Source organism: Zeus faber (genome assembly GCF_960531495.2).
Source record: "Zeus faber genome assembly, chromosome: 6".
Taxonomy (NCBI): Eukaryota; Metazoa; Chordata; class Actinopteri; order Zeiformes; family Zeidae; genus Zeus; species Zeus faber.
Window position 1 is genome coordinate 22,886,200 of NC_137201.1, and position 21,567 is coordinate 22,907,766.

Consider the following 21,567-nt stretch of genomic DNA (forward strand, 5'->3'; position numbering starts at 1 on the left):
GAGCTAAGAGAATGACAGGAAACAGTTGCTCTGAGGAAAAGTTTGCCCTCCGGTGTTTGCCCTCCGCCGGTACCTCTGCAGACTGTGCAGCATCTGTCCGTCAGGGCGATCTGCTCGGCCTCGGGACAGGAGAGGGGGAGGCGGGGCGTGTCGTCGGGGGCGGGAGGGGGGAGCCGGAGCATGGTCCTGTCCTGGAACCACAACCACAACCCCCGTCAGGTCCTCCTCCTCAAGTCATCAATTCATTATGGAGGTAATTATCCATGCATTGTGTTCCCTCGCTCTCCCTCTCCTCCTCCGTCCTCCCTCTGTTCATCACATCCTCATTAAAGTGACATAATAATTGGTCAGTCGCTGTTTTGTCTGAACTGTGGTGATATGTTCCCTTCCTCCCATTCCTCCCCTTTTCTCCCCCGTCAACCCAGCGACGCGCACCTCCATTCATGCTCTATCCTAATTATACAAACACAGAGTAACTTGGAATTTACTTTAAATTTTTCAGCGTCATTAATGTCAAAACCAGATATAGAGGAATGGTCTCGTCTGACAGTCATGTCCATATGGGAGGACAAAAGGGGAAATATTGGTATAATATCAATATAATATTATTCTTAAAAACTTGATTTATATACATAAATACACACATACAGTATATATGCATACATATATACACACACACACATCCATATATACTGTATGTACTGTATATGTACTTATGGTGTTTAGGTGAAACATTGGATGCATCAATGTAGATATAAATAGTACTGGGTATTGACAAAATATTGATATGGATAATTCAATGACAAAGTAATAACGTTAAGTCCTATTTTTTTGTGTGTTTTGACTTTTGCCTGGGGTCCGGGGACAGCCCTAGGGCTCCTTCAAGAGGTTCCAAGGGATCCTCAGTAAAGTTACCAATAGTTCAATTTCACCACTATTTTGCACAAAACATTTCCGGGGACTCCCTGAGAGGAACTGCCCACTGAGGAGCTCCCCGGAGAACCACATACAGTACCTTCAAGAGCTTTTTTCTGTTCGCACTGCCAGTAGGAACGCTGAAATGACGTAAGGCGGTTGGTATGGCAACGTCACTTCTGCACGACATGTGTGTTTGTTGTGTGTCGTGGGTTTCGTGATTTTAACGGAGTTGGAAAGGAGACGTGCAAAATTACGAGTTTACTCTGATGAGTCAAAATCACGTTCTAGTTCCTATCCTATCCCACAGAAAAACTTTTCTCAGCTTGGGTTGCCAGATACAAATTTGGCAACCAACAAATTTGGGAGGTGTGTAATGGAATGAATTGTCTCCGAAATGATATCTATCCGGGTGGTACTCAACGTACGGTCTAGGAACACACACCTTTGGGAGGTTCCCGGGGGTCAGTCCCCAGTCCCAAATTAATTTTAGGTTACCTAAATATAAATTTGAGTCCAAATCTTAAATTGAGGAAAAATGTGGATCATGATGAATGACCAATTGACTGGTCAACCACTGATCTGGGTCCTTCGGGGATCAGGGTCCCCAAAATCAGCATCGGGGGTCCCCAAAAATAATTGTAATAGTTAAACGTTATTATTTACCGTTATTTAATTTGTAATATGATGCACCATTATAAAATGGACTAAAAAAGATCCATCCTATAAAATCTCCTCAAATGGGGTCCGTGGACTAATGCGTATGAAATTGAAGGTCCCTGGCGTGAAAAGGGTTGAGGATCTCTGATCTAATTAACTAAATCTAACTAAATAAGTAATTACAGAGATTTAAAGTACATCTTTAAAACTGCTCTGGGACGCAATTTTGGATATAAAGGACCCCTCCTCTGGCTCTGTACGAGTGGCAGGTATGTGGTATATTGTCCATGACAATAACAAAAGACGGTGACAAGTGTCATCTCGTATATTCGACATATTCTTCTTAAGTGGAACATATCGCTGGTGTGAGGTTTATTTCAACAACACAAGAAAGATCTAATGAGCTGTCGCACCCGCCCGATGAAAATGGATTAGTCCGAGTTCCAAGCGCTCTCATTTCTAAGGAGGAGTTTGATGGATGTGTTTGGATAAAGAAAAGTCAATGTGTGTATGAGTGTGTGTGTGTGTGTGTGTGTGTGTGTGTGTGTCCTACCCTGCATTCAAACAGCAGACATCTGCCAGACGAATCCCAAACCGCCTTGTGATCGCCCTCCACAAGCTCCCTGCCGCCGAACAGGCACACGGCTAAAATACAAGAGAGAACAAGAAAGAGAGAGAGAGAGAGAGAGAGAGAGTATCTGCATGAACACATATAGACCGAAAAAATCTCACACACACACACACACACACACACACACACACACACACACACACACACACCCCCCCCCCCCCCCAGCGGGCGTCTCTGAGGAAATGGAAGTCAGCACATGCAAACAGAATATTCCTATGGGACCACAAATTGATGGGGTGTTTCAAATTCTGTCTTCTAAGGATTTATTTTTGTATTTATTACTGTTTATGATTGTGTCTTGATTTTTCTATGCAAAATCCCCCAAATTGTTTTTATTCAATCCGGGATGCGTTGCACTAAATGTACTATAAGAACCTATTTTTTCCCTTGCATTGCTGGGGCAATATTCGGGCTGGCCAATATTGACTAAATCAAATATCGTAATGTATTTTTTACAAGAATATACCCCTTTGTGACAAATAAACCTCTTGAATCTTGAATCTATATCAATAATTCAACAATATTTTGGGGATGACTACAAAAAGAAACAAAAAAATTGAATATAATATAATACAAAACTGAATTTTAAATTGAATTTTAAAAATACATTTTTTGGAGGGAGGGTTATTGTCAAATAACCCTCCCTCCAAGATAAATAGTTAAATAACACAATGGTAAACAGAGGGGCTTACTGTGTGAGTTTTCTCAAATCGTATTCCAATGGATAGGGTGTACTGGATGGTCAGTTCACAATAGGTATTCAAGAACATTAAGGAAATATAATAGCAAGAAAATTACCTTTTACCTTTCTATAATGCAGCCTTATAATGCAGCCAACATTTAACTAAATCACATTATTATGATGCCAAAATGCCAAAGGACAGATATCTAGTTGCAAATCACGATATCGATATTAACACTATACCATCGGCCAGGCCCTTTGTAAGATACCTTCACCTCTACCTACAACAACCTTTGAAAGGGGACCTATTATGAAAAACACATTTTTTCAGTGTTTGTGCACATACATTTGGATCTCTGATGGAGCTATTAACGCACAGACTGTGACATAAGACAAAAATAATTCTGCTGTGTGTTTTTTTCACGCTGTGCCGTACGATCCACTGATCGTAACAAAAAACAGTGTGTTTTTATTATAGTAACCAACATCGTAACAAACTATTAAATGAGGCCTTGTAGATCTAATATGAGTGAAGATTTAGCAACCGGATTGCTAATTTCTCGCCTCAAAGTGGTTCAGAAACAGATTTTGGTGGTCTGATGAGGTGAAATCAGTGAAAGTTTACAGACTAAATTTATCGGAACCCCGGACGTAAAGCTCAAACCCCATTGGCTCACAGAACTCGTGGGCCTCAGGAGGGCGGCGCCGCCCACTGAAACAGAGCGCCCCCGAACTGGGTGGTTTTAGAGGCATGTTAGAATGGCTCGAATGCATAATCTGAGCGGTATTGTCAGCAAAAAAAAAACCCTTCAAAAACATGTTTCGGGGACCTTAGAGACCTATATTCACCTGCTGAAAAGGAGCACAATAGGTCCCCTTTAAGCGGAACGGGCAACGCACTTTCTGCAAAATCGAAAAAACCAAAGCCTCTTGAGAAGAAGTTTCTCCAAAATGTTCCACTGAGCAGCCGTCATATCAGTAACAGCGCTCAGAGCGGAGCAGACAGTCTCTGCAGTGCACAGCGGGTCAAACACACGCACATATATATATATACTGTATATATATATATATATATATATATATATATATATATATATATATATATATATATATATATAGATAGCGAAAGGAGAGGATGATTGACACGACATGCCGGGTCGGGTCTGGCTCAATCATGAAGCGGCCGACCATGAAAGAAAGGGGGGGGGGGGGTTCTGAGCGGCAGCCATTTTGACGTTCCACTTGACAGGCCATCCAAAATAAAATAATAAATGAATGAAACCCCCACTCACTCAGAATCCGCGGCGTCAGATAAGACTTTCCATTTCCATTTGGACAGCGCGTCTTTGTAGTGGAACACTAGCGACTCGCTCGTCTCCCCGCGTAGCCGCTAAGCGCTAGCGCTAATTAGCTGTTTGCTTGTCTACCTTATTAAGATAAGGGAGTTTGCCGGGCGTGGTGGAGCTGAAGGGGGATTATCTGACGCTTGTTTATATTAATGTAGCACAACAACAGATAAGGGCTCTTTTCTTTGCTTTCCTTTAAACTCAACGCCCGTGTTGCCGCCCTGACACTTCAGGGGTTTGAGCAACGGCGCCGGTCAGCGCTAGACTTTATTATCCTCCAAAGTTATTGGTTGATTTTTTTATTATTATTTTTTTTGTTTTCCGGCTAAGGAGTCATCCTGTATCTAATTTAGCGTTTGGACGGGAGCACGATTACATACCAGTCGACATCGGGATTTCACACCAATCAGCCCGATTCACACCGAGTCTGTAATCACTAGGGGGGACGGGGGGGCGGAGCCATAGTAAAAGTATTGTTTCTACCAATAGTACGGCACGTCTCACGTCCCACGTCTCTGTTCGCGTGGTGAACGGGAAACCCCTGCGGCACGTTACGTGAATGCCCACGTGCAGCTTCCTAAGTTGGAGTGTCGCCGCGTCACGCACGGCTACGCATGTTTTCCATGCTACAATACAGCGCTTCATGTAAACGGGTTAGTGTGTCGGAGGAACTGGATCAATGCAAAGGAACGATGTTCAAAACGCCATTAAATACATTTTGAGCGTGGTTATGACCTAAATAAAATATTTTTTTGAGGTCAAATTTGTGTAAATTTAAAAATTGCAATGAATCGTTGATTGATTTTAATAGTTTGGACGGCCTTAATGTCTACATTTTATTTTATACCCGCAGCCATACTGCCCCATAGCCCCAGCTATCGCATTACATATAATTTGCATAGAATCGCTTTTTCTATATTTTGTATATTTGAATTTAGATTTTTGTTTTTTTTATTTGGCAATTTTCTTTGGATATTTGTTGTTTTTTTTGTAGATTTGGCTATTTTTGTAAAGAAAAAAAAAAAAAAAAAAAATGCACTGCTAGTTGCATTTAATGGTAATTGTCTGTCCACAATCTTCACCACGACAAATTCCTAGTATATGAAAATGTACTTGCCAATTTGAATACATTTTTGTGCTGAAGGAGTGATGAAAAAAACACTCCACATTCTTGTTCACTGTGCGGTTCCGTGTCCTTGGGGCCATACATGTATATTTGAAGTTATATTTGAATCACAGGACAGAACATTGGAGACGGAGACGCGGCGCTTGATGTTCTGTTGCTTTTGAAGGGAGTTAATAAAAACGCGTTTCCCAAAGGGCCGCGCTGGACCTATTGCTTTTTAAAATACAGAATTTGTCGCATGCCTTTCTTTGGGGGATGTCGAGGGCTTGTGAATCGATACGGGGAGGATCAGGAGTTAAGTCGAGCTATTGTCGAGTTGGTGAACGTAGAGAATATGAGATGCAGAGGAACAGAAGGAATAGCAGACACAGTACGTGATGAAACGGAATTATTTATCCAGAATGAACATTTCCGTGATCTAGCAACAGTCAATCAGAAAGCCTCAGGGGTTCTTTTTTATCTTGTTGTTTCCGTATATACATATATATAGTATAGCGACTGAGATAGAGACTGGGCGGGGTTCTGTGGGTGGGCGTGGCTAGTGTATCATAGACGAACCACCTTAACTGAACTGATATGAGCTCTTCAGGACCCAGGACACTAACTTACATGGTTACATGGCAATGAGTGGTTGCCAAGGTGACAACCAAGCCTCAGCTGTCTGTTGGTTGCCGAGATTGACAAAATGGTTGCATAATTATGAATATTTTATAATGGAGCCACAATAATCCAATATAATTATCATGCACATTTCATAACGTATGAAAACATTGCAAGCGGGGGGCAACCGGACTGCAGGAGAGGGCTGACAATGCCCCAAATCTCATTGCCCGCGGCAACTGGGCAACAGGTATTGGCATGCTCTTGAAAGGCTTTTGCGCAAATAAGGCAACAAGCAACCGTGTAAAACTCAAAGCACCCCTAACTGCGCTGTCACGCAAATAGTGTCTCAGTGCGCCGGTGCTATTTTCATGTATTCAAATGATGTGTTAATTCAGACATTTAGAGCAAAATTGGCCCATTTCTATGTAAATGAGCCTCATTGCAAAAAACGTCCAATTCACAAAACACCAGCGCTAATAGCCACATGCAGTTAGAGAAATTATTACCATCTGCAGAGAGATGGTGGTAAGTGAAATGCAGACCAAAAATATAAAATTGATGCAATGGATGGTTCTATTAGCGGCCGCAATCCATCCTTTGTGAATTTGCCCCTCGCTGTTTTACATCTATAGCCCCACTTCCGGCATAACACAACGCCCACGACCCCACAGCACAAACTGCCATTGCCGACTCCTGTTTGAATAGCTGAGTGGGCGTGGCTCCGCTCTGTGGGAGCGGGGCCTAAGAAACTCTGACCTTCTAAGGATCACTTTCACCTCATATTGCTTCCTTCTCAGGCCAGTTCTGCTTGGTGGAATTTGCTGAAAATATGGAAACGACTACTATAATAAAGCTTGATATTTATTTACACTTTTGTCGTTTCATCTGTTGATATCGCTAAAATTTTATATTGTGAACAGCTGTAAATTGTTGCAAAATGCGATTTTGAGTCAAGGCCCTCTTTAAGTTGCACAACGAAAATCCAATTAGTTCATCCATAGAAACTGGATATTATCCCACACTGCCATTCCACATTTAGTTCTTCATTTTGGTCTTTTTCCTGTCGGGGGTGTTCGGCGGCCATCTGGCCATGTTTTGAGTCCAGCTAGTGAATAATTAATTGTTGGATATATGTAAAGGATGGATGGGTGGATGGGTGGATGGGTGGATGGGTGGATGGGTGGATGGGTGGATGGACGGTTCTCAGGAGGCACGTTAGGAGGTCGCTAGGCAACGCTGCCGAGACCCGGTCAGCTGTCAGGGAGCCTTGTTGTGGAGGCGATCTGTGAAGCTCTGGCATTGTGAGAGCTGTGTGTGTGTGTGTGTGTGTGTGTGTGTGTGTGTGCGTGCGCGTGTGTGTGTGTGTGTGTGTGTGTGTGGGCAGTACAAGTCTACTTAAGTCTCGCTTGGTGAGGTTAAGGGGAAGACACTCACGCTGGCACTCCTTGCAGCAGGCGCCCTTCACGTAGGCCGGCACCGTGCCTGCCGGGCACTGAGGAGGGGGGCAGGAGATGGCCTCACACTGCACCGTGCCGTTCTGGATGAGATCAGATAAGATAAAAAAAATAATAATTATTCAGAGAATCAGGTCAAACACAAGTCAACCAAAATCTCATCCACACAAGGGAGCCGCTTGTGCCGCCATTTTCTACATCTACACAACAACCCTAAGATAAGAAGAAGTCCCTCGACATTGCATCCACACAACAGAACCCATATGAAGCCATGTTCTGGCTCGACACAGTAAGCTTGGTGGGACAGTCCACCTTTTTGGGGGAGGAATTGAGAAAGTGGGTGGAGTTGCGGTGGATGAGTGTGGTCGGTGGATCCTTGGACACGCCCCATTGTCCACTGAACTGACAGTAGCTCTTGCAATGCTCGCAGTTATTAGCTTGTGTTTCTTAATTCGTTTCAGCCCCCCCAAAAATGCCCAATATAATTGCCGTTACTCCCATTTCAGTATTTGAGCGGCCGTTACCTAGTCAGCTCAATGCGCGGCCGGGGATGGGATCAGCAAGCCTCGCTCCCATGAATGTGCCTTTATCGGAAATTAGATATAGATTTTTGCTCAGTTATATTAATTTCTTATTTTCAGTTGTGTTACATTAAGGGGGACCTATTATGCTCCTTTTCGACAAGTTAATAATATGGTCTCTCGGGTCCTCAAAACATGTATTTGAAGTTTTTTGCTGAAGTCCCCACTCGGATTATGCATTCTAGCCATTCTTATATGCCTCTATAACCCTCCTGTTCGTCACGCTCCGTTTCAGTGTGTGTGTGTGTGTGTGTCCCCACGTCCACTCCGGAACTTTTTTCCCCCCCGGTTCTGTGAAGCCGTCGTCTGAAGTAAGTAAACCTTCAGTGATTTTATCATATCAGTCCAGTGAGTCAACCAAAATGTTTTTCTGAAAAAATTTGAGGCGCGAAATAAGCAATCAAGTTTCTGAATCGTCACTCATATCGGATCTACAAGGCCTCCTTTAAAAGTTTGTTTGGCTTGCTCCGCTGTGCGCATCGTGCGCCGCAACCTACGATCAGTCAAATCTACGGTATACACTTTTATTTTCAAGTTTTGTCACGGACAGTTGGTATTAATTCCTCTTTCTTTTAAAAGATTTGCGCTGGTCTGAAAGCCAGCAGAGCGGTGCCCACGTTATTTCTCCAGCGGTGGGTGGAGTTATTCAGATGGAGGGCACCGATTGACGTAGGGAGGGAACGTAAATCCGTACGGCTTGTTGAATCACATGTTTTCTGAAACAGGCGGCTCACGGCAAACTGGCTGTGGCTCTTATTTCACAGTGTGTGTGTTAGTAGTCCCATCGGAGACCCACATGTAGGTGCATGAGCACGGAAAAAGTGAGTTTTTCTTAATGAGGTCCCCTTTAACAAATACACAATATGACAAAAAAATGCATTATTGTCAGATGGACCGGAAGGTCATTTCAAGGTAGGTTTCTCACCATATCGCTATTTCCCTGCCTGAAAATAAGGACAATATAAAATGTTTTTAACAATGCTAGCTATGACAAGGAAAATGGCCAGGGGTAATAATGAAAAATAGTCAAATGGCTAAAACTCGATTATACGCCGGTACGGTTCTCTAACCAGTTTTTTCCGCGATCCGTAAAATGAATTTAATGTTTCTTTGTGGAACCACGGCTGACTCCATGCTTTTGTACACTGGACTGTATCAAAAATGTTCTCCAGTGGATGAAAGCTTTTTGCAGCGGCAGCTGCAGCAGCAACATCCGTGCAAACTGATCCATAAAATTGAAAACATCTTAATGCACGACCTTTACATTCTAAAGGTCGCTGCTAATTGTCACACATAAGGTAAAGAACATATCTCATCTAATGCCTTAATTGCCGCGTGGAATCTTCAGCACACGAGGGGAATTCGCTGGATGATAATTATCATCTGTCAGGAGAAATTAGCTGCGACGCTCTGAGGGAGAGGCGTGATTGTCCTCCGTCGCCGCGGGTTACGCAGCCGCGTGCCAAGAGACGGCGTCCGGTCGGATTCACACGCAGCCAACGGGAACCAGATTTTACTCTTATTTATTTGCTGAGGTGGGAGTGACGATTTCTAAATGCGCCTAATTGTCTCATTTTATTATTATATATATATTTTTCAATTATTGACACATGAATTGCCATCGACGACTTCTGTTTAAATAGCTGAGTGGGCGTGGCTCTGAGCTGTGGGGGCTTTTATGTCTTTTACGTCATATCGCTTCCTAGTGAAATTTTTTCAGTTATTTGCACATTTTGAAAGAGCGATCTGGGGCGGCACCTGGAAACATCCTGCAAGACCGTGGCGTGTAATGTTATATCATGTTATGGTATTTAAATAAAAATTAAGAATCTTATTTGCCAAGCACATCTACTGTACGAGGGATTGTTTCGTCAAGACATAGTAATAATTTATACCTACGCATGCCTGTGTTATTGAATTTCAAAGATGTTCATCCAAAAACACGATATATGAATCTACATTTATAAGTTCTGTCAGTATTTCAGCGCAATACATTTTTAATGCTGTTAATATTTTTTGATGCCATTAATGCATTTTAACTAGTTTGACCCTTTGAACATTTTTGTTTTCCATGCTATTATAATGCATTTCATGTAAACAGGTTATTTTCTCGAAGCTCAGTGCAAAGGTATAGGATGGCGGCTTGTTTATGGTGAAAATGCCATTAAATACATTTTTAGCGTGACTTTAACTCGAGGCATTGCTTTTTAAATAGGAAAATCTTTCTTTGAGGTCGAGTTTGAGTACATTTTCAAATTGCGATTAATCGCGATTCATTACTTTAACCGTTTGACAGCGCTAATATTTACATTTTATTTTATACTCATGGCCGTACAGCGCCCATACTGCCCATAGCCCCAGCTTTCACCTTTTAACTTAACATATTCAAATATATTCTGTATATTTGCCCTTTTTTTTTTTTCTATTCGCTTTGAATATTTGTCAATTTTTCTGTACATTTCAGTATTGTTGTTTTATCTTTTCTTTATATAGACAATTACCATGAAAATGAGCTTAGTCTGAAAAAGGAAAGATTTAAAATAAATAAATAGCCAAATATACAGAAATAGCCCAAAATACAGAACTTAAATAGCTACATATGTAAAATATATGACATGTATGATAAAGTGTGATAGGAGGATAAATAAATAGTAAATTATTGGTTTAAGTATATAATGTAGAAATTGATTATTATTGATTATTGATTATACTATGTATTTATAAAGTATGTACTTGCTAAATTATTACTGCTATATACACTGTGTATATATATATATATATATATATATATATATATATATATATATATATATATATATATATATATATATATATATATATATATATATGTGTGTGTATAAAATTGCAATTTATCTCATGATTGTCCATAGTTAATAGAGATTAATCGCAAATCACACATTTTTTATCTGTTCAACTTACCTAAAAGTGTATAATACTCTTATCAACATGGGAGTGGAGAAATATGCTGGCTTTATCTGTGGTTATTGGAAAACAATTCATAACACAAAACAATTTCCAAAATTGTCCAGAAAGCCTCAAAGGTGCATAAGCATTAAGCATTAAAAGAATATACATGTTCAAATCATAACATGGCAAACTCAAGCCCAACAGAAAGCAACAGAACAGATGGGCATTATTGACCTGCGGGGACGCCCGTGGCAACCTCTCCAGGAGCTCTGTCTGTGTAGTGTGTTATTTTACTCTTTTTTTTCAACTTTCTTTTCAATTGGACTTTTCCAACGGCACGCATTGTGTAGATCTCTTTTTATCCTATGGATATGTCTTTTTCTTATCCGTAAGATGGTGGCAGAAACGCTTTTTTCATTCAAGGGAACAGCTGCTCTCACCCCGAACAATGGGCCACCCCGGTAATGTTTGCCCCATACTGAGGAACTGAGGCGCAGTTACCGGGGCTGCAGAGCTGGCGCTAAGCTAATGGCAAAGCAGTGGAGGTACAAGCCGTTTATTCCGCCGGTAGTGATGTGGAACGTGAACTCGCCGGCCAACAAGGCCCACGGGTTGACTGTTTCCCGGAAATGTGGCCCACCGGCAACACTCCGGACGCTAACGTGGTTTACCTGGTATCACTACTGTGAGAGCGGACGGGGACACTAAGTTAAGCCGCAAGCGCAAAGGAGGGGGACTCGCCCTCTTCCCTAACATCAGGTGGTGGGACTCAGGACACGGAAGCGGTGGCGATCGGCATTCGGGACATAGAGCTGCTGGCGGTGAGTCTCTGACCGTATTACAGGCCCAGGGTGTTCCCGCACGCCATTGTTGTTTGTGCGTGCATCTCTCCACGGGTGTGACGCCATCCACCCCACTATCGCCAGGCTGCAAACACAACACCCCGGGGGCCCTCGTTGCGATTTCATTCAGCGCCATCTTAACTACGGGTCGGGCAAAGGGTCATGATAACAGAACGTGCGTGTGGTGTGGTGTGGCTCAAGCAGCCACACCTGCCACACCTTGGGTCCAGTTAATTGGGCCCGGGATCAGGGGTGGCTGTGCGCCCGTTACCCGTCGACGAGAGCAGGATAAGTCACCCGCCCCCCCCCCCCCCCCCCCCCCCCCCCCCACACACACACACACACACACACACACAGGGGGAGCCCTTGTCATGAAGAGTTTCCATCTGCTACGCTTGTTCCCTCTTGCCCTCTTTCTACAATGGACTGGTATGTTCCAACACCGTCGCCTGTGTCTCTGTGTCGGAGGCACCTGAATAAGCCGTTCGGTGGCGTGTGGCAGGCGGAGCTGCCACAGTGCATTAATGCCTCAAAAAAAGGAGTGGCGTTAAAACAAATTTGCATTAACGCATTATTATCGTGTTAACTTTGACAGCCCTAATATATATATATATATATATATATATATATATATATATATATATATATATACACACGAAATCATGGGTGTGTAACTGGGGCGCTGCTCTACACCACAAGAAGAATGGGGCTGTAAATCACTAACACACACACACACAGCCCTAAGGATGTTTGATTAAAATTGCATGTTCGCTCTCTTTTCCACCTCCCTCTTTTAAATACACCACACCCACCATGCCCACACAAAGGCAAGTGCACACGCACACGCACACACACACACACACACACACACACACACACACACACACGCCACCCACCGTGCACGTGCAGTTCCTGCAGCCGTCCGTCCATCCCTCGTCCTCGCGGTAGACGACCCCCTTGACGCTGCAGCTCCTCTCGCAGTAGCATCCATCCAGTCCATTCATCTTCTCCTCCGCCCGGGACAGCTGCTCCATCCACCACCACCAGAGAAGGAAAGACACAAGGAGAAGGGGTGAACCTCATCCTCCATCCTCAAACCACTATCCTCCATCTTCTATTCTTCATCATCCGTACTCTGCACTCCATTGTCTATCCTCCACCTTCCATCTCATGCTCTAATCTCCATCCCCCAACCTTTATCCTCCATCCTCCAGCTTCCATCCTCTATTATCCATCCTTCATCGTCTATCCTCCATCCTTCATCCTCAATCCTTCATCCACTCCAGTAACCCCCATCTGTATCCTCCACCCTCCATCATCTATCCTTCATCCACTCCAGTATCCTCCATTCTCTATTCTCCATCCCCCATCTCCTTTCCTCTATCCTCTGTGTGTTCAAACAGAAGACATCTACAGTTATTCAATATTAGAAGCCTGTTGCTATGGATATAAAAACTCATTGTAATCCCAAATTATTAACACAGTGATAATATTTTAATTTAAAAAGCAAATTACAATATTTATCTTTTATTGGATCAGGCTGAACTAGCCGCTACCTTGCTAGATGTTTTGGCGAGGATGTCCTGCAGCTCCATGATCTTCTGCACCAGGCCATGGAAGTCGTTGCAGGTCGGGCAGGCTGCGACACAAGCGGGAAATTAAACAATATTTTAATTCTAAATATACTCACTTATTGTACACAGGGGTTTTCTCAACATGGGGTCCGGGGACCCCATGTTAGTCCCTTAAGAGGTTCCAGGGGGTCCCCAGCAAGATTGTTAATTAGTTTGATCTCAGAATTATTTAATCAACAAGACGTTAGCACCAGAGTATATACACTGAATCATATTTAAAGAAAAAAATCTTCTCAGATTTGGGGTCCCGGAGACTAGATCTTACAAAATGGGGTCTGTGGCCAAATGTGAATCAAATTGATGTGAAAAGGGTTGGGTATCATTTATTCAAATAATGAATACTACCATACAAATAAACGATTTATTATAAATATAAAATATGAAAAAATATCCAATATATTTATGTATCTTTAATATAAAAATCCCGATACCCTGAAAATAATTCTAAATAATTGCTAGTGATGAAGTATAGAACGGGGTGTGATGTGTTTTAAATGATGTTTTAATATGATTCAATGAATAATTCAGGTGTCAAGGTTCTATCAATCCAAAACACCTTAATTTATATTTATATTTATTTTTTTTATAAACTAATTTTGACACTTCTAGCTGTGAAATAACCTATTAATTTAGATTATGCCAGAGAGCCTCTACATGTGATGGTTCAACACCGGTGTCAATATTCTGGGAGCGACTCGTATCGATCTGCTTTGCCCTTTAGACGAGGATGAGGCTGCATGGGATTAATGTCACAGCAGGACACACACTCAGCACCTGGAATAAAAGGACAATTTACTGCTGTCATTTTTAGTCCTATTTTATAATGATCCTGATTATGTTTGTTATTATCATTAATCTGAACTTTTTAAATTTGGTTTTTCAATGGATTTTTATTAGTTGTTTTTTTTTTTATTAAATTGTCATTTAAAGGATATACATTTTCAATTACAGGATATAATTAAGTTTATATTATATGATTTTATGTTACCTGTCAGTTCTACTGTGGTAACTATACACGATATGGAAGAAATTTAAATATAAAAAGCTTCTTATAATTTCCTATGCTTGCATTACCTGAATCAATCTTCAAAGGGGAAAGGAATAGGGAATTTGAAATCCTACAGTTTGCAGTCTGTCCACAGCCGAGCAGGAGAGATCAGCGTTAACACGAATACAGTGACTCACTCTGTGGACAGAACAGCGCTGTTATTCGAAGCTTTATGTTATTCTGTCATGTTATTGTAAGGGATAATGTGCAGCCAGCCGGTCGTTATCGTCCTTCTCCGATCAGGGTGAACAGGTCTTGTATCGCTCTGTTATTTTGTTCTCTGTCATGTTCAGTGTTGGGTACAGTTACTTTAAAAAGAAACAAGGTTCTTCTAAAACTTATTATATTACAGGATTATTGCCATTTAATAGTTACTCGTAATGTTGCAGCGTTACCTACTGAGAAAAGTAACTCGTGAGAGTTCTTTTGCGTTACTGAAATTATAACCCCTTCGCAGTTCCTTGCGTATGTTGTAGGGTTGCCGCGGTGACTGGCGCGACACGGTGTTCGGGCGTTCACCGACTACATCACTTTCCCACCGTCCCCACAGTCATTTCGCTTTTTCTATTATTTTTTTTATTTCGATATAAACCCATTGAGTTCATTTCCGCGTATCAGCACCGACGTTCATCGAATGAAAACAATTCTAATTTGAAAAATACTAAGCGCGTTAGCATTACAATAGTCTGACTCTGCGAAAGTGAAAACGAAAATGAAAGTGTCTCCTCGTGCACAGCCTGTTTATCACGGGAGGGGGAGGAGAGGCCGTGGGAGACCTTAGATCAGGTCTAGATCGGGACGCGTCTCCCTCCGTCCCTCACTAGCGTCCGTGCAATTGTGCAGTAACACCGGTGTCGCCATGAGTTTATTAACCGGTGGGAGAAATTCCTCACCGTGGCCTCCCTGGAGTGTTGTTTGAGTTCTGTTGTCCAGAGAGGACGTCTGGCTGCGAGACTGTCCTCTCTGCCATCTCGCGAGCTGAACTACACACGCGGGGCAAGTGACCTTTCACCTCCAGCCAATCACGTTTGTCGACATAGAAAGAAGCCCCGCCCCCTCCGTCGCCCGGGAGGTTGCACTTGAGTCGCACCCGCAGCGGTGGCAATGACAGGGCGGCGGCGTCCAAAACTCGGGAGGAGAAGGAGAAAGACGATGCATCGTTGACAAAATGAGGGTCACATACATCCTCAGTTTGGCGTTTTTTGGGGACATTTAAGTTCTGACCCAAAGCAGACAGTAAACATCCATTGTGTAAAATATGGCGACGAGACGTGCCGACGAAGACGGACGACACCACAAACGTTATTATTTATTAATTTATTTTTTAAAAAGCGTTACGCACGAGTCTATTGACTGGACTTATTTTATTTGGAATATAATGTTTTAAAAAAATATATTATAATTCTACATGCATGGATGATGTCTTCTTCTTCTTTCGTATATCATCAGATGGCCAACTCAGTGTCATATAGCCACGCCATGGATGATGTCATTCTTTCTACAGCCTGCCTGCTCTTTAAGCTAAATAAACACATAACATTTGACCGGATATTCTCCCATTCGCCCGGGAAATTGAAATCTTGCAGGACACGTGGGCTGGCACCAACGGAAAAAAGCATTGGGATTTTCTTTTTTTGTTTTTTTTTTGTGGCAACAAAAAGAACAGGAAAATTCATTTTGACAGTAACTGATTGTTTATTAGAAAACATCACTAAATAACTGATAACTTGAATTGCAAAACTAATGCGTAACGTTACTCATTACAACAAAAAAAAAAAAGAAAGAGTACTCTAACCCCCAACACTGCTCATTTTATGTTATGCTTTGTTAAGTATTTGATAATATGTCTTGTTATTTGATGACATGATGTTATTTATTTGATTTAATATTAGTTCCATTTATGTTCCTCAGTACTTACTTCTGTTCAGGTCTGGACACTGAGAGATGTAGCCCTGCGGCATCACCAGGATCTCCACGTCCTGCATGACTCCCTACACGCACACGCACACAGACAGACACACACACACACACACACACACACACAAGACAACAATTAATGTTTAAACAGACTGAGATGCTAATATGGGTTTGCATGCTAACAGACTGAGATGTGATCTGTATGTGCCACCATGATGAGTTCAAATGAAACAAATAAACCCAGAAATTGATTTTGGGGGCCTCAGCAAACACTGCATTTACACATTTAGTCGATCTGACACGGGGTGAAATTGCATGATCCAATACCGGCTCAAACGAGAGAGACAAGTTCATTTGGAGAAAAACACGCTCCCCCGACACGCCACCCCATAATTGGTCTCCAGTCAGATGCAAAGTAAAACCCATGATGGGGGACCTGTTTTTTTTCTTTATTATTATTATTATTATTATTATTATTATTCCCAGCAATCTCGCCTGATAGAGTAACCAAGAGAAACAGATTCAATTAAATTCAAAGGTTCCATTTGATAGCCCTCGTGTCCTGTGGCCGAAAAAACAGTGAAAAATCACACCCACACACCCACACACACCCACACACACCCACACACACACACACACACACACACACAGGCACTCTGTCGCCATGGCAACCGAGCCCCATTTCATACCTTGAGTGCATTTATTTATGGAGTGGTTTCAACTTGGGGGGAATTTTTTTTTCATTTTTTTCTTTTTTTAAATTGTCTTGCCACTTCAATTTACCAGCCATAAATGTAGAATTCCTGGGAAAATGATTTGATGATTTCTCACGGCGACAACAACAAGCGTTGAAATGGAAGCGGGTGGGAAACAGGAAGTAACGTCGGCTTTTGTCCGGGAACGCCGAGAAATATCTTCCAAAACAACACAGCGATGGTGATTATTCGTATTTATTATAAGAAATACAGGTTACACATTCTATAGTTTATATTTATATAGTTAGTGCAGTCCATATCTCTGCATTTTAGGTAGGAATCAGCGAACAGGAGGAAATGTGGTGCGTTGTCTGGTGCATTTTTTAAACATGTTAATGTTTAAAAATAAATCTGCTGTTTATTTTTTGTTGTGTGACCATTAGTGTCATTACAGTAATATCAATATTACTTGTAGAGCGCCGTCAATACAGTATAGATACTGTGTATATATACATAGAGTGTGTATGTGTGTGTCTTTGTATGTGTGTGTGTGTGTGTGTGTCTATGTGAGTATCTACGTGTGTGTGTGTGTGTGTTTATATGTGGATGTGTGTGCGTGTCTTTTTGTATGGTGTGTATGTCTTTAAGTATGTGTATTGTTTATGTATGTCTCTATGTATCCTTGAGTGTCTATGTGTACGCGCGTGTGTGTGTGTGTGTATGTGTGCTCGTGCCTCGTGTGGATTTCTAAAGGAGAAGCTCTCGCTCTCATCAGATCTTCAGACGTCCGTACGTGACGAGATTAGCGTCTGACCTGCGAGCCGGCCAATTAGTGCCGAGGACACACACACACACACACACACACACACACACACACACACACTCCAGTGGATGTCACCATCAAACACACCAGACAGTCTGATTAAAATTGTTTCAGCGGCGACTTCCCCGAATTCTCCCCGAGGGGAAGAATCGTCTGACTGTTCCCACGTCAGATAAACAATGAACTAATGAGTCCGAAACCCACACATATTTAATGATTTCCCCCAAAATCGGCGTCGTCGAAATTGTCGCCGCGATAACGATGCTGTTCTTTGAATAGTGGGAAGGGACAAACAATGACCAAAAAAATAAAAACTAAAGTCATTTCCTCGGGTGGGAAGAGCAGCTCCTCTTCAAATCATAGCGAGTCCTGAGAAACGTACGCAATTAAATTTGGCGATGGATAAAACAAGATTTGAGCCTAAAAGAAAACAAAAACAAATAAACAAGGACGGAGGCTGGAGAATACAAAGCCTAGCAGAGTGATGGAGGAACACCGTGCCGCAACAGCCTCCCATGCATTCCCCACTCCCCTCTCCCTAAATCATGTATCACTCGCTGTTATCGCAAAGACGTTATCACACTCCCTTCATGAGCTGGAGAGGAGGGAAAAGTTGCTTTGTTTTGTTGTTGTTTTTTTTAACAATAAAGAGGCCGACCTTGAAGAAGCCGTGGGCGCTGTTCCTCTGCCCCAGCCAGACGGAGGCGTCCTCGGGGACGTCCATGTAGGGGACCTCCACCACCCGCTCATAGATCCTGCGAAAAATTTTAAGTGTAAAAAAAACAAAACAATGAAAACGTTTAAAAAAATCTCGTTTAGAGACAATCTGATTCTAATTCTGCCAAATTATTATTTGCCAGTGTTCTGTCGTCTGCTGATAGCGTTAGGGCAGGAGGTGAAATGTCTTGATCTTCAATGAATTTGCCAGATCCTCTCTGTAAAAAAAATATTAATTTATATTATATATATCGTGTGGTGTGCTGATGGGAGGATTTGAGCAGCCACACCTGACTTGGATCTAGGTGATTGGGTCAGGGTGGCTGCATACCAGTTATATATATAGTTATATATATATATATATATATATATATATATATATATATAGAGAGAGAGAGAGAGAGATCTATCTAGAGATCTATATGTATATCTATATATCTTTATCATAAAATCAATCAGTAATGAAATAGGTTAAAAAGACAATTGTTTACAATAACTAAAATTGCTAGAATAAAAAATAAGGCCATTAGAATAGTGAGAAAAATAATATGAAATGATGTACGTAAAACCACTCATAGACAGAAAGCTCTAAACATAACAGAAAAATAATGGTAAAAGTAATAGAATGAATAATGTTTAAAAATAAACAAATAAATATCTAAATAAATATTGAAAAAATCACTATATTAAAAACATTTTTAAGAGTTTATTTCATGTATCACAAATCAAGCCCATTCCAGGGGGGTGAGAGCATGGTCAACCTGAAAGATTTGATCTGTAATTAAAAGGGAAAAAAAAAAATCTGAAATGCCTATTTGGCTTCAGGTACGAGCCACAGCTGGACGGCAGCCAATCGTCTTTCAGCTCTCATTTGCATAAACGCACAGTGGTGTGGTTTAAGCAGCCACACCTGTCTTGGGTCTAGGAAATTGGGCCCGGGATCATAGGTTGTTGTACGCCTGCTGCTCGTCAGGGCAAACATACGAGCAACAGGTAAATCACCCATCCCCACGCACGTGGAGAGCCTCTCATGATGTGTGTCCATCTGCTCCCGGCTTGTTCCATCTTGCCCAGTCTCTACAATAAAGTGGTACGTGGCGCAGGCGAAACTGCCACACGCACCCCTGGACATTAGTAACACCTTATTTAGAGAGAACCCAGGCGGGAGATTTGGGGGATAATCTGCTGCTGCCGCCACCCCCCAGCCCTAGACAGAAACTTTATCAAAATATATATAACACCCACTGAACTAGAAGGGAGAGGGTCGTTTAATAGGACATTTGTCGACAGGGTGAGCAGCTTCAAGTACCTGGGAGTCCACATCACAGAGGATTAAACGTGGACTTACACACAGTCACTCTGGTGAGGACGGCGAGGCAGCGTCTTTACCACCTCAGGCAGCTGAGGAAACTCAGGGTCTTGTGAGGATCCTCAAGTCCTTCTACTCTGGAGCAGTGGAGAGCATCCTGACAGGCAACATCACTGCCTGGTTTGGGAGCTGTACTGCTCAGGACAGGCAGGCCCTGCAGAGGGTGGCGCGTTCAGCTGAACGTACCACTGGAACACACCTCCCCTCCCTGCAGGACTTATACACCAGGAGGTGTAGCAGCAGTAGGATCATGAAGGATCCTCATCACCCCAACAACGCACTGTCCCAGCTGCTGCGGTCAGGCAAGCGCCTCCGCAGTCACACAGCGAGAACAGAGACTGAGACTGAGTTTCTTCCCGCAAGCCATAAGAACTGTCTATGCTGAACTCACCAGGGGTCCTCACAAAAGGCACTGAATCATTCACACAGGCCCCACTGCCTTACTGTACTGTATGTAGCATACTGTACTGCAAGTTACTGTATCACTGTTCTAGCTTACTGCATACTGCGCTGTATTGCTGTTCTGTCCGGTTTTACTGTATTGCTGTGTCGTACTGTTGTATAGTGTACTGTAAATTGCCATACTCACTTTATTCACATGAACTTTCCTGTACATATACAAGTAGCCTATCCCGTATACATAACTCTATTCCCTTCTATTTTGTACCCCCACTTTATATTATCTTTTTGAGTCTTATTTTATTTTTATTTTATTTTATTTCTATTATTCTATTCACTAACTGCATTACGTTTAGGAATCAGTTAGTTTCAGTTAGTTAGCTAGGTAGGAATTAAGTTAGCTATTATGTTCAGTTTAAAAACTATTGTGCAGAATCTCTGGGTGCGTTGCATTGACATTTCACTGCATATACGTATGAAAGTTTGTATATGTATGTGACGAGGAAACCTCTTAAATCTTGAATTGAATCTTGAATCTTAAACAATGGTTTTGGAAAAATAACTTGAATATGTTGTGTTGACGTTGTGGAAATTGAACAGAAATGGGACCTTTAAAGGTCACAGTTTTCTACTACAAGTGATAATACAACAAGGAACTTCACACTAAAGCAACCTAAAAACAAACAACTTGAACCATTTGTAAAGACGCTGTTTTGTTCACGAAAAATGCGGCACAAGCGTTTTTCCAGGAGATGTGGCTTCCATAAACGCTCCCTTCCTTTAAGCACACAGGATATGTTTTACCTTTTTGTCAAACTACATTCCAAGAGTTGTAAAAACCTGGCAGTTGTTAGTCATCAGGAAGATGTTAGAATGGATATTGGCAGATCCAAGCCACCATACCTCTACGCTTATAATGCACGTCAAATTAACCTAATGGCAAATCAGATACAGAAAGTGATTCCAATCAATCAATCGATGGGTTTCCGTCCTACCGGTTGCAGTCGACGTGCAGCACAATGTGCGAGGCGCTGACGGCCACCGAGACCTTGTGCCACTGGCCGTCGTCCAGGCTGTAGGGGAAGACCTCGGTGTGGGGCTGCCGACCCCGGGTGCGGTAGTGGAGACGCACCTCGCTGCGCTGCCCACTGCTCTCCAGCTCCAGGAACCTGGCGAACAGGGGAAGGTGCGAGTTCC

The 21,567-nt window shown here is 42.3% G+C and overlaps 1 protein-coding gene across 1 annotated transcript in view; it reads right to left on the bottom strand.

The window, feature by feature from the left end:
* The window catches only part of nell2a (neural EGFL like 2a), a gene marked incomplete at both ends in the record, with an annotated part of 107,796 nt that overhangs the window by 69,694 nt on the left and 16,535 nt on the right, over positions 1–21,567 (bottom strand). Inside the window, 8 exons of the mRNA XM_080003107.1 lie at positions 74–191; positions 2,129–2,220; positions 7,398–7,500; positions 12,665–12,793; positions 13,325–13,407; positions 16,369–16,441; positions 18,544–18,640; positions 21,366–21,539. Of these exons, the coding sequence (XP_079859233.1) occupies positions 74–191; positions 2,129–2,220; positions 7,398–7,500; positions 12,665–12,793; positions 13,325–13,407; positions 16,369–16,441; positions 18,544–18,640; positions 21,366–21,539 (869 nt within the window). The remainder of the gene's footprint in view (positions 1–73; positions 192–2,128; positions 2,221–7,397; positions 7,501–12,664; positions 12,794–13,324; positions 13,408–16,368; positions 16,442–18,543; positions 18,641–21,365; positions 21,540–21,567) is intronic.